Genomic DNA, 14,499 nt, shown 5'->3' with positions numbered 1-14,499 from the left:
TGGCAATCTCCCGCGCTCGCCCCGCCCCCGTCGGGCGGCTCGGGCCAATCCCGTCGTCGCGCCGTTCGGCCAATGGTCGTGCGCTTCTGCTGGTCGCCTTACGGCCGAGCCGTAAAGTAGGGGCTGGCGCGACAGCGCGCGTGACGGTAGTGGCGAGAAGGAGGCGGCCGGGCCGGGCCGGGCCGGGGCCTGGAGGGGGCGACGGGCGGGGGCGGATGCCCGGGGGTGGGGGGAGCCCGGCGCCCGGCACTCAGGTGGGAACGGAGGCGGGTGATTCGGGCGGCGCGGCGGCGGGCGGAGGCGCGGCGGGCGGCAGGATGAGCCTGTCGCCGAAGGAGCTGTCGAGCCTGCTGAGCATCGTGTCGGAGGAGGCGGGCGGCAGCACCTTCGAGGGCCTCTCCAGCGCTTTCCACCACTACTTCGGCAAGGCCGAGCACTTCCGCCTGGGCTCCGTCCTCGTCCTCCTGCTCCAGCAGCCCGACCTGCTGCCCAGCCCCGCGCAGCGGCTCACCGCCCTCTACCTCCTCTGGGAGATGTACCGCACCGAGCCCCTCGCCGCCAACCCCTTCGCCGCCGTCTTCGCCCACCTCCTCAACCCCGCGCCCGAGCGCGGCGGCGACGAGGCGGAGCGGACGCCGCTCTCAGGTACGTCCCGCCGCCGGGGCTCCGGAGGGACCGAGGAGCTCTCCGCGCGGGGGAAGGACCCGGCGGAGGCACCGTTCAGCAGCGCGGCTTCGTTATCGCCGCCCGATCTCGGCTTCCCGCCGGTCGGTTTCGCTTTCCGCGTTCGGTAAAAGCAGTGGGAATTCTTCACGGCAAGCGCCGCTAGGCTCGGTGTCAGATAGGCCGCTTGGTTGGACCGTAACAGGGAATTCCGGGGAGAAAGCCGTTACAAAAACCTGGAGGCTTTTGACAGCTTTAAAGCTGTGAAACAAACCTTTTAAAGAAATAGCGTGAAACACTTTTTCCGGCTACAGTAAATACAAGTGTGACAGCGATGGGTAAAAATTGAAAAAAATTACTCTTAAAACTTACAGTATGAGTTATGATGTCTGCTCATATTTAATAGCTCACTAGTTGTCTAAATTGGAAAGCACGTAAAGAAACCGCTGTAACTCACTTAGCATCAGATGTTGCATGTTGATGTGTGTGATGCCGATCAGTGTAATGCTGTATTTTCACAGAATCACAGAATCGTTTGGGTTGGAAGGGATCTTTAAAGATCATCTAGTCCAACCCCCCTCCCCCAATTTTACATCACTTTAGGTGATGAGCTGATAACAGTTTTGTATGTACTCACAAAGACTCTTCAGCTGCACTGATCTTGCCAAGAATACACATCAGTTTGTGTTTTAGTTTTGCTTGTCCTACATGAAGCATGTGGAAACTATTAATGCCCTTGCCTTAAATATCAGGGATTGTTTGTCATTGTGTCTCCACAGGCTTCTTACCTCCCATAACTCCTCCAGAAAAATTCTTTCTCTCTCAACTCATGTTGGCCCCCCCTAGAGAACTGTTCAAGAAGACTCCTCGGCAGATTGCTTCAATGGACGTGGGGAACATGGCCCAGTCAGTGGATATAAGTGGGCTTCAGCTGGCATTAGCAGGTGAGGAAGATTTGCAGCTGTGGTTCACTTATGAATGGAAGTGCTAGTTGTAATGTGGCTGTGAGGTACCTGAGAAACACTCTTCTTTGTGTATCTTAAATATGAAAAAAGGTTAAGCTGTGCTTTAGTGTCTTCAAGCCCATGTGCAAGCACATAGAGGCACTTCAAGCAGAGATCACATCTTTACTGTTTTATCCTACCTAAAAAGCAGCTTTTTAAGCTTATATGTCGCTGTCTTAAACATGAGGGCATTTTGCCAGTATAGGAAGCTTTAATCTAAAGCTTTGGGTGGTTTTGGGGGGGGTGTGATTTTTTTTTTGGGTGTATTTTTATCCCTTTTCACTCTGCAGTATTTCTAGTATGAGAGAACAAACATAACTGTCACGCTGTCACGTACTGGTACTTCAGCTGTACCTGGCAAATTGGCTATTACAATTACATCTTCTGTTTTACAAAGTAAAAGTGAGATCTTACAGTGTCAGCTCAAGAGTGGGAAGGTGGTCTACTTTTATGAGATTGAAAAGAAAAGCAATGTGGTGCTTATCCCTTGACAGGAGAAAAGGAGCAGGAACATGATTGTTCTGATCACGTTGACTGATGAGTCACATCTGGAGCTAATCTGAAATAGAAAATATTATTGGGAACAAGGAGCCAGTTTGAACACCAAAAAATAGTGGGGTTTTCCTAGGTATGTGCAAATGGATGTGCTTGCTTGAAAACTGACCATCCCACTTCTCTCTCTGTACAGTGTGGTTTATCGCTCTGAGGTCAGGCACTAATTAGTCTTTCTCTGTCCTGCAGTTGTATCTTGGTATTGTCTTTTTTTCCTGTAGAATCTGACATTAACTTGTTGCGCTGTGGTGTACTGTCCTTTGTTCACGGTGTACAAATGTCCTCTGGTGTCCTCCTTGGCTGCTGTTTCCAGATCTGGGATCTTTTGAGAATGCAAATCGAATACCCTAACATACAATCACGGGCAAGACAAACCTTTCTGGTTCTTGTTCTGTTCATCCTGTCTGTGTTTTCTAGAATAGTGAGTTCCGATTTTGTGAAACTTTAGGTAACTTGTGATTTTTAGCATATGTGATGCCTTAAAGAAGCCTGGAGTTTTCTCATCTGTTCTTGTTTGTTTTCCCCTTGGTACTGTATTTGCCTTCTGAACTGTTTGTTCTCATTAAAAATGGTATATGTAGAGAACCTTAAAACTGTAGTTGTATGGGTGGGTACTCCAGGCCACGCATTTGAATTTGTCCTTTTTTAAAACAGGAGACACTGATGGCTTAAGGTACAGTACAAAGTCATTAATGGTGCTTTGCAAAATTGAGCCCTGTGGGACGTGCTTCTATCATTATTTTACATAATCCAGTAAATGTGTGTAATTAATAGCTTACGAGCAGTTGTAGGAGTCGTGTAAAGCTTTACACTGTCTTTCTCAGACTTCTTGCTGTAGCTCCCCAGAATAAGTGTCTGCTTTCTAATCACTTAATCACTTTCTTGGAAGATAGTTTGCCTGTTTTAATATTGTGATGCTTGTTGACTGTCTGTCATGTTTTTCCAATCGGTCTATCTACCCCAATCGTTTTTTTTTGTAAAGGGAGAAAAGCAATACCTGGTTTGTCTTCTGAACTTGAGCGCATTGTGACAGTTCACTTGCAGCTGTGTGGTGGTTCTTCTAGTTTTGGTTTTGGTTTTTGTTTTGTTTTTAGGGTTTATACACCACCCCCACCACCCCCCAAAAAAAAAGTAGAATGTTGGACTAGAGCATCTTGGGAATGAGTATTAAAACTTGGTTTGATCTCTTCTCCCTTTGGTCTACAGAAAGTTCATTCAAGCCTCAGTCTCTCCCTCTAACTTGGTTTTGTTGATCTGATGTGTTACCGTATCAAAAATGTTATTTTCTCCTAGTTGCAGGGATGGGTCTTCTGGCAAAGTGCTCCTAACTGTTTGTCTGTGAACTCTTATTTGATCTAAGAGTAATTGACCTGTATTAAAGTTAACTTTGTAATACACTGTGGAGCTTTCATTTAAGAATCAAAGAAATTTCTTTTTACCTGCAAAAAGAAAAAAAAAAAAAGTTCCGTAAGGGAACCTAAGTGATTGTTTTCAGATTTTTTTTTAAATTTACATGTCTTTGTTCAAGATGCTCTATTCTTTCCTGTTAAATCACCATGTTCTAATTCTTGCTTCTGAACTTCATATCTGAAACTGTTGATGAAGCCCTAATTCTTGAGGCACTGAGGGTGAGCTTTTGAGCTTCCATGCATATAGCTAAGGGCTCATGTGGGCTTCTAAAATCCTGAAAAAAGTCTTGAATTGAAGGACTTTTGTATCTCTAATTAAGCATCAGGAATCATTTGAGATTATGAGAATACAAACAAATCAGTGACTTACTTTTACTGACTGATTGATTGAAGTTCTAGATAGTAAATGAAAAGACTGATAAAAGACTTCCTCCTTTTTTTTTTTTTCCATAGAACTTCATTTGTTAAATCAACCCTTCTGTTCAGTGGCTAAATGAAAATACTTACAAGATGGAGTTTGAAACAGTTTATAAAATAGAAGGCCTGTTTTAGAAACCAGCTCATTTGGCCTTTGGCTTTAAAATTGGCTTTTTGAAAATGACTGAAAAGTGTGCGAGTTGTTGCCTTGAACAGAACAACCTACCCTGCTGTGCTGCTTCAGTGAGCATATATGCAAATGTTTGCATGATCTGAAATCATTGGATAAAGTAGGATAGAAAGCCAAAAAAGAAATTAGCAATGGGTGGTGCTTTGTTTTGATGATCATTTTGTCACTCACGGTTTCAGCGTCTCTCGTGGATTTGGTTGGAGTCATGGGAGATGGTTCATGAGCGTGGGAAGCTGGGAAGGGTCAACGTGGCTGTGCGAAAAGGAGCAAGCACACTTTGCTTGGAAGCGATAGGGACAGTACGCTAAATCTGGCAGCACTGCATTTAGTTAGTCAGGAAAAGGAGTGGTGTTTAGTTTCGCATGGAACTTTTTCAAGGGATTCTCTATGTGGTACCAGTAATTTTGGACTTCAGATAACTTGGGGCTTAATCTGCTGCTTAATGTTCTCTGTTAAGGGGGTGAAGGGGAAGGAGTGTCAGGTGGTGTTCTGTAGTGGATTTTTTTCTGGTTTTTATCTGTTGGGGTTTTTTTTGTCAAAGCAATGGAAAACATGATCTCTCAAAATAGTACAGAGACTATAGATCAGCCATGAAGTCTTCAGATACAGAAGAGTGATAGGTTGTGACAGAAGAACACTTAAAAATCTGACAACGCGAGAATTGAGCCCCGTGGGTTCTTTTTGGCCAGTTTCTTCAAGTCTTCAGCTGTATATACTAACCTTAGTATTATTTTTATCAAACTTGTTTATGTTCTGTAATTTGGCCTTTAAAGGGACGCTCTCAGGTTTGCTTTAATGACGTGTATGTAGAATCACGTAACAATGAAACGCCGTCTTTTTCTGCCCGAGCACTTCCTGCAGCTTGACAGCAAATGCAAAAGTAGCTTACACAATGCCTCTGAAACGTGTTGGATCAATCTGAATGGCTGACTTCAGGTCTAGTGTGACCGTGAGCGCTGCAGAGTCTGTAGATGAGTCCATGTAGATTTTTCACATCCCCGCTCTGAGAAGTGACTGCAAAACTAGATACAGCACGTGAACTCTTTCAGGGGTACCATGTGAACCTGCTAATGTGCTTTTAGACACAGATTACGTCAGTTAGTTGCCTTTTCTAAAGTTAAGACTACATTTCAGATTAATTTTTATTTCTTCTTCATCCTTCCTGCATAGGTCTGTCACTTGCCTGTCGGCTGGCGCTCTGAGTACCAGCTAACTGACACAGTACTACATTTCATGTTGATGTTACCTGTTTTTTTTTTTAAGCTAGTTCTTCTCTAAAGCTGCTTGTTTCTCATACTTTTAGTATTCCAGGCATCTCTGTTGCAATTTTATGCTTTAATATTGTGGACTGGCCTTTTTTCAGAACGTCAGTCTGAGTTGCCAACACAGAGCAAGGCCAGCTTCCCCAGCATTCTCAGCGATCCTGACCCAGATTCTTCCAACTCCGGTTTTGACAGCTCCGTTGCCTCCCAGATCACGGAAGCCTTAGTGAGTGGACCAAAACCTCCTATAGAAAGTATGTGCATTTTCACATCTTTGTTTCTGAACTCGTGACATGCTATGTTACTACACTTCTCCAGATGAAATGTAATGTAGTTCAGAAGTATTTTCAAGGTATGAAATGGGAAGGAAGATGAATGAAACTGTGCAAAACTGCGTCAGACTGTCTCTAGATCAGACTCCGTAGTGTTCACATTTCCAGACTTTAAAAAATCTGGAGCCTGTCTTCCAGCTGTGACCCATGTCATCTGTTGGCTAAAACGCTGGGTCTGATGCCCTTCAGATCTTAGTCCCCTGCACTAAGATCTGCATTGACTGTTAACACCTTCCAAGGAAGCTGGTACTCTGGAAGGGCAAAAAAGACCATAGAATCAGTAACTTAGTGATCTGAATCAAGAAGAAAAACAGACTGATGTTATGGCATCACTAAAAATCAGAAATAAATGTTTTTCTGGGAGGCAAATAAGATCATAATGCTGTTCTCAGTGTTATGATAGCTTAAAGAAACGGGGGACTTTGGGGGTGGCCGCCTTGTACTGTTGTGAAACTGAACATCCGAAGCTTAAAAAATGTTTCACATTGTTGCCATTTTAGGTCACTTTCGACCAGAGTTTATTCGACCACCGCCTCCACTCCATATATGTGAGGACGAATTGGCATGGTTAAACCCAATAGAGCCAGATCACACCATTCAGTGGGATAAGTCAATGTGTGTTAAGAACAGCACTGGAGTTGAGATAAAAAGAATCATGGCAAAAGCTTTTAAAAGTCCCTTGACTTCCCCACAGCAAACACAGGTAAGTGTCACGCGCTTTTCTGTCTAAAATTATTTTCAAACAAGCTGTCTATTGTATTCTAGAAAACTTACATCGCTTTAATTGATTTGTGTTTGGATTTAGGAAACTCCGAGGACTTTGAATTGTAAAAACCAAAGAGTTTTGACTTGGGTTTGTATGAATAAGGAAGAAAGCTTTCAACTTTATAGCATTGACTGGACATAGTTACTGTTGATCAATAGTGGCACCAATATTTTTCTGCATGGAAAAATCTTTTTATAACAAAGTTGTTTGTGTGGAAGCTTTTGATAATGAATTATTTCAGAAATGCCAACACCAAATATTCTTCTTTTTTTCCTCAATTTGACAGTATTACCCCTGATTTCAGTGGAGTTTTGTGATATTAATTATGCTAGGACTATAAAATGTCCTTTGTTTGCAGAACTTCTTCTGACAACAGTGAAGTCGAAATTGAGGTTTCTTTCTGCTGGACAGGAAACTAAAGAAGGCTGAAACTTTTTACGGGGTTTTTTTTTTTTTTGTCTCTTTCTTGCCACACACTGATGAAAGACTACTAAAAGCCTTGTTAAAGTTTTATGGGCACAGTTGCCTTTACGTTGAAATTTTGAAGTATACTTCTGGTGTCTTTCAATAGAGCTGCCTAAATCTAAAGGGTTCTCGTTTTTCTGTAGCTTAGATGTATTATAGCGGTTTGTTCAAGCAGCTCTGTGAATAGTTAAGGAAAAAAACCACAACTGAATCTTTTGTTGTTATTGTTGTTTGTTTTGTTTGTCTTTACAGCTCCTTGGAGAACTGGAAAAGGACCCCAAGCTTGTTTACCATATTGGTCTCACCCCTGCCAAATTGCCAGACCTGGTTGAAAACAATCCTTTAGTAGCTATAGAAATGTTGCTGAAACTGATGCAGTCTAGTCAGATAACAGAGTATTTTTCTGTCTTGGTCAACATGGACATGTCCTTACATTCAATGGAAGTCGTAAATCGGTGAGTGCTATCTCAAATCTGAGAAGGTATTTATTTATATATATTTTATATATATATATATATGTATGTATGTGTATATATACACATACTAAGTATGTAAAATAAATAACTGAACGGTTATTAAGTGATTGTGAGCCTGGCCACAGGGCTGTATTTGGATGCACTCCAAAGACTACCAAAAGTAACTGGAATTGAAGAAATGACTAGTGAGATTAGAGTGAAGGAAAAGAGTATCCAACCGTCAATTCCCTTTTCCGTTTCTTTATACTGTTTATGGTGTTTTGGGTTTTTTTAATAATCTTTTAATAATAAGACTTAGTGTGGTCTGATTAATCCTGCAGAGGCAGAGAGTGCTGTGGATTTGTTGCTTTCTACAATTACAGGACTGTCTTAAGTCTGTTTCATTCATAAAGGCTTTACTTGCTTTTTGTGTAGTTCCTTATTGGTGGTGCCTGTAGTTAAAGGAAAAAAAAAACCCTCTTATTTTAGTCCAGAGTAAGTTTGTAAAGTTAGCTTTGGGTTGGCGGTACAGAAGTGAACCTCTCGAACATCTTCAGTGCTAAGTTCAGAGAACGCTGGCACTTTTAAAGTTCCTTTTTACAGCAGTGCTCTCTTAAAATATTACTGTAATGTTAACAGCTTCCTATTAGCAGTAACAAAACTGCAACTTAACAGGAAAAACCCCACAGTTTCCCAGCAGAAGGATATGATGGTAGAGGCGTATATATTACATTTTATGTTAATTATTTATAATTTAGTATAATAGTCAGATCTTTTGTTTTAAGTAAATTAATATAATTTTATATTATTTGTAACATAATATTTTACCATATTAGGTATGGTAAAACACATTTCTTGCACAAGTGTTATGCTAGTTAATCTTCCAGTCCCTGCTCCAAGAATGGAGAGGCTTATTCAAAGAAAACACGGTGTTACTCTTTAATATTAGCAAAGTGTTTCTACTTTGAAAAGACTGGGGAAATACGTATTGTGTTGTGGATAACTTCAGCTGGACTTGATAATTACTCAAAAATCATTTTACCAAACTGGTTGGTAAGTTCAGCTCAAAACAGTATTTAAAATGGTTATCACTTCAGGCAGTCTGTCACTGCAAACTGTAACGTCTAAACTTTTGTTTGGACATCAGATCCCTGGTTAATATATACATTTTGCTAGCAAGTACATGTCCGATGTCCCAGGAAGCTGCAAGTTTAGTTGTTGACTTGCAAAATGACCAGTTACCAAATGTGTATGGCTTTGTCACTGCAGTGACTGTCACCCCTTCTTCTAATGGGTGACAGTCCAGTCGTTCCTGATGAGGAGTTCACGTTCTTTTCTCGTATCTAAAAATTAGCCTCACCTCTGGCTTCTGCCTTCTCTTTCAACTGAGGTAGCAGTTGTGTTTTATTAGGACATCTGGAAATATTAATTTTGATTCTTCTGGAGGTATGCTTGTGGGGAAGATCGACAGAAGACTACAGTGGGACAAAGGGCAGTTATTGTGGGAATCCTCCACAAAAAGTTAATGCCACACAGCTAATCTGCTTAAATGCAACTCACATTCCTGGTGGGGCTTAAGTGAACAAAGGTGGTATTGTGAAACAGCCGTCCTGCTTTACGTTCATGCCCTGTCTTCATCGGGAATAACTTCTGCGTGTAGGTGTGACCCATTTTATTAACAGAGTGCGAGCCGCTTCCGTGGCGATCTTCTGAGACAGCTGATCCCCACAAACTACAAAAGTACATCTCTGCCACTTACTTTCTTGGCAATTACTGAACCTGAACTACCACATCAGCCTCGTTCAGCAGTCTCTTTGCAGCAGAGTTGAGTTGCACCTTAAATATCATTCGAGGAAAGAAACATTTCTGAAATAAATCCCTCCCTGCTGGTCCAGACTGACAGCAGTTACTGCCCTGAGGTTGGCCTAATGATCATAACATGGAGAAGCCGTGGTAAGAAAAGAGCTTTTACTCCTGTCCAGGGTAGCTACCCCACCAGTCAGGCATGCTGGTTCTCCCACAGCGTAACTCCCGTAGGAACAATTTTTCTCAAACTGCAAAATGACTGTCAGTGCAAACAGGGAGACACTGATTTTTAAGACAAAAGCTTGAAACTGAAATGTCTAAAACGTGCACTGTTTTCCTTACTGCCTCCCCTTTCACTACTCGAGATAGGACTGATTGGAGTTACTTTAGTCAAACTGTGTTGTAAATTTATGGCACTTCTACATTTAGTGTATGTTGTTACCTTAAGAGAGCTGTGTTGCTTTTTCGGTTAAGAAACAGTGGCAGTTCAAATACTTTAGCAGTCAGTATTGTTAAACCACAAATAGGCGTGCTTTGCTGTTAACCTTTAAAAACACATTAAAGCCATTCTTTCATGCAATAGTTCTCCAGTTCTTCTGTAGTAAGAAGCTTCTGAGATAATTGTCCATCATTAATCTCTAGTTAATGTTTTCATCTAGTCAGGGCCTCTCTTATTTGGGCTGTAGATACTCGTATTTTTTTCAGTTCCTAGGACTAAAATTTGGATCTGAAGGAACTAAGGAAACCGATCTTTTGCTGTAATAAAGAAGTTATTCCTTAAGTTGTATACTTAAGGAAGGAGTTCAGCATCTAGATTCCGTACCCGAAATTCAAATATGAATAAGCAAAATCATATTGCAGTGCTTATTGCAGAAGAATCTTAGTACTCAGACAGCTTGGGGGCTTCATCGTAAATTGAAAACTAGTATCGGTGACTCCTTTGTGTAATATAGCAGATTGTTGTAGGTGTGTCAGATATACCCGAAAACAATCTCACTCAGCTTCTGGACTGTGTCAGAGTTAAAAAAGTTTTGGACTTCTAATGAAGAACTTTAAATGATTAGAAATAAGAAGTCCGTGGAAGCTGTCAGAAATCAGCCCTGTATGACATGGCTGGGAATCAACTAATACCACAGGTCTAACTCGTCTGTTTTGCAATGGAATCACTAGATTTATGGCTTCTTCATAAACCACTGGATATTTTCAATTTGGACAGGCTTACGACTGCAGTTGATCTCCCGCCTGAATTTATTCATCTTTATATCTCCAATTGTATCTCCACCTGTGAACAGATTAAAGACAAATATATGCAGGTGAGTACTTTAGTCAGTTGGTTAGGAACAGGGTCCCATATATTGCTCTGTGTAATATGTGCCGAGATTTTATAGGCCGATAGCATTAAGTTATTCTGTCTTACTGCATCTTTGTTTCAAAGGCACTTTTTTCCCTAGCGCACTATGCCGTTCTTTATAGTGTTTAATAGATGTTTCTTCACCTTTTTATGAGACTTCACAGGTAATTACTGTTTCCTGTTTGTCTGTAGACATCATATGCTTCTCTCTGCCAAAACTGCAGTTTTATGTGACTTGGGTCCTTACATGCAAAAGGTTTATCCGTCGCTCCGTGTGCCTTTTCTTCACCCCCAGTATTAGTTGTTTGCCTTCTGCTTAGTTTTGAGCTTCAAGTTTCTTTTACAATGATGTTACAAAACATCACGTGGAAGTCTTGCCCTTCAATCATGACCTACAACAGCTTGCCGATCTCCTCAAAGACCTAAAAACCTCCTGTTTTCTCTCTTCCTAACACCACACTCTCCGCTTCCCAAGCCTGTCATTCTTCCTCAGTGCCAGCATGCAAGCTGTAGCCGCTTCAGAGATCTTTACCCCCTGGGGAGGTTTCCACGCCTTTGGCTTGCAAGGTTGCAGGTTGTGCTGTGCGAGGCACTTCCTTCTGTCCTAAACCAATCTGTTGGTTTCACCGAGTGTCCAGTAGAACTTCTTTTCTTGGATACGTCCTTGGTGAAAAACTGTTCCACGTTTGGTTTACCCAAGGCTTTGCGAATCTCAACTGAGTCCTGCCTCAGCTTTTTCCTCTCGGTACTGAAGGACTGCAGCCTCTCGAGTCTCTTGCAACAAGGCAGCTGTTCCTCTCCCTTAAGCTTTTTTGGTGTCCTTCTCTAGCTCTACTGTATCCTTAAGCTGCAGACATGGAAGTTGTGTGCAGTACACAGGATATGGGTGCAACGTGGTTTTAGATAGCAGCAACAACCCCTCTGTCTTGTTCTCTGTACCCTTCCAGATGATGACTAACCATTTGTTATCTTTTGGTGGCTGCCAATGCTTCTCTGCCTTGGGACTCTTGCCAGCTACACATGGGTGCCTTGATCTGTGACCTGCTGAATAGCTGTGCCCGTTACATTTGGTAGCAGAACAGGAAAACAGCAGCAGACCTGGGCTGCAGCTGAGAATACGCCCCCAGAGTGGGACGCTGTGCTCAGAGGGGCTGCTGAGGGCATGGAGCGGCTGTGCTTCAGGCACACAGGGGACAAAAAAGAACAGAGGGTCAAGGCACACATCCTGATCACCAAGTAGGTGCAAAGCTTGCGAGATCTAACATCTCTTACTGCTGCATATGAGGCCTCGCAGCAACTGAGACGTAAGATGTTTTGTTTGAAAAGCGTGGTACAAAAACACTCTTACTGGAAGTGAAAGAGGCATGATCCTCAGAAACTGGGAGTCAGCCAGTATCTTGCATTTGTACTTTTGTTCTGAGTTTCATGTTCCTCAATTACTGCAGTTACTCTTGTAACTTAATTCGTGTTGCAGAGAACATGTGATGCCTTTTGATGGCAGTGAAGGAAAGAACTTGTTCAGTTTCTGAATCCTCTTGGTACAGGTAGCAAATTTTGCAGTAGTGAGCCCACTTCCTGTAAAAATAGTTGATAGCTTATTTTCAGTGTCAAATAATCTAAAATACTTTGGACACTGAATCTATCAAGTCCCCTCAGTTCTGTCTGATAAACATCATTCGTGCATATAGTTCGCTTTTAGAGAAAGGTTTGGATTCAACTCTCTCACGATGTGAGGCATGAGACCACTTGGGTGGTAAAGTACATTCAGCTTTTGTCCTTGAGGAAAAATGTGCTCCATATAAAGCAGGCGGTTAGTGACTGGATCTGTGTATGACAAATCGTAGGTGCCAGTTCCTAGGTCTCCACTTCCCAGCTCCCCGCGTGCTCTTCAAGGTGTTACCTCAGCAGCCCTTAGGAAGGAGGAACGCTTCCGAGATCCCATCTTTTCACTGGATCAGGCGGGAAATGAGCTGTGAGCTCTGAGGCATGTTCTTGGATTAGGTGTCCCCAGTACTGTCTTCTAAGATAGAGCAGGAGGGTGATGTGCTGATTCGGCAGTAGAGCACCTCCCACGAGGCAAGTTTGGGATCAGTTCTGTTGCTGCCACTTCCCATCTGGAATGCCTTAATCATATGGTGACTGGGGAATTTTGAGATGTGAAGCTTGTTCATTGTTCTTGATGGGGGTAGAAAATAAGGCTAAGCAAGACCCTAGTGATGATATCTTAAGCTATGAGCCCTTCTCTCTGACTTTATTCAGAGATTACATAATAAAGAAATTAAGTACAGTGCATAGGTAGATCTGGTGCTTCATTTGTGCATGGGATTAATCTTGAGAAAGTTCCTGTGTCCAGAAGTACAGTACCGTAAAGCAGAGGAGCCCATTTTAGAAATGCAGCCGTAGTGTGGGAGTTGGAAGAGTAGAGGCAGCACGTACAAAGCTTGGGAACAAGATTACGGCTGACGCTAAATTGCTCTTGAAATGCTTTGGTTTTACTGCTGAGGGCCAACAGCCCTTAACTGACTTGGTTGCAAACATTTGTTTGGATTATGAAACCGTATCTCTTCTGTTTCAGAACCGCCTGGTACGCCTCGTTTGTGTCTTTCTTCAGTCTTTAATCAGAAACAAAATTATTAATGTACAGGACTTGTTTATAGAAGTGCAAGCATTCTGTATTGAGTTCAGTCGGATACGAGAAGCAGCTGGCCTTTTCAGATTGCTGAAGACACTAGACACTGGGGAAAATCCATCAGAGACAAAAACATCAAAATAAAACCACTGTGTCACTGGCAAAAAAACCCATGCCAGCCTTGTATACCAACTAATTGTATATTTTTAAACTTAAATCACTGGATTAATGATATAATACATTATAAATAGCATTTTATGCATTTAAATAATAAATAATGCTTTTTCTGATATACGTGCTTGAGTTTGTGAAATGCATTAGGCCTTACGCTTAGGTTATTTTTGACTGTGTTAAGCTCTGTATGTCATGTGCATATCCTGAACTACAGGCTCTAATTCCGGAGAGAATGTAAATGATACTTGCCCTTTCACAGCAAATCTAAGTATTAATGGGGCACTTGCTGTCTTTGTGTCCAAAACTGTTGGTGAATAACTAAAGTCACCTTGTATCGAGGTAAGTAACTTCAGTTCCTGTTTGCCCTTTCTTTACTGTGTAAGACCACCTAGAAGCTGGATAAGACTTCTAACAATGTGTGCCGTTTTTGGTGAGTTACAGAGAAAGTCTGTCTTGATGCCTAGAGGAAGCTAAAGGCTTATCTTTACACGGCAGAAATGAAGTGTTGGGTGCTGTAGGCTCACACCTGTACTCTCAAGATCACTGAATCTTCCCAGAATACTGGCCTCACGCGATCAGTAGTCAGGTACCACACCTATTTCATGCTTGTAAGAAGTGTTTCACTGAGGAGAGATGGTCCCACTTCTTCCATAAAAATCCAAGTCATGAGCCTCATCTCACTTCAGAACTTGCACAGGCGGTTGCTCCGAGGCTACCAAAATGAAAGTAGCCTCTTGCTTCTAAAGCGTGTGGTCAGAGTACCGCTCAGGTGTTAGATGCCAGGTATTGGGGAAGCAGGGGAAGGAGTCTGCTAAAGTACTAGTTTAAGCTGATAGCAGAGTAGCTGCTGTTATTTAAGCCCTGAGACTGAAAAAGAAAAAAACCCTGAAAAGCTAGCTAGTTCTGATTCAATGCTGCTTGATAAATGAAAGCTGTTTTAAAATCTGCATCTGCTTCTCAAATTTTTATGAAGTACAAGATCAATAATGCAAGGTCAAGACTGTCTTCTGGCTTTCTCTTTCCA

At 42.2% G+C, this 14,499-nt stretch overlaps 1 protein-coding gene across 1 annotated transcript; it reads left to right on the top strand.

Annotated features, from left to right (window-relative positions):
- Nucleotides 1-215: 215 nt before the first annotated feature.
- On the top strand, nt 216-13,595 carry CNOT11 (CCR4-NOT transcription complex subunit 11). Its single transcript, XM_009954447.2, has 7 exons — nt 216-645; nt 1,443-1,607; nt 5,599-5,751; nt 6,330-6,532; nt 7,313-7,515; nt 10,538-10,634; nt 13,248-13,595. The coding sequence occupies exons 1-7, from the start codon at nt 216-218 to the stop codon at nt 13,443-13,445; spliced, it is 1,449 nt and encodes a 482-aa protein (XP_009952749.2). The 3' UTR covers nt 13,446-13,595.
- The last annotated feature ends 904 nt before the right edge of the window (nt 13,596-14,499 follow it).

Source organism: Leptosomus discolor, chromosome 1 (genome assembly GCF_034619465.1).
Source record: "Leptosomus discolor isolate bLepDis1 chromosome 1, bLepDis1.hap2, whole genome shotgun sequence".
NCBI lineage: Eukaryota > Metazoa > Chordata > Aves > Leptosomiformes > Leptosomidae > Leptosomus > Leptosomus discolor.
This window is presented reverse-complemented; position numbering and strand designations above follow the sequence as displayed.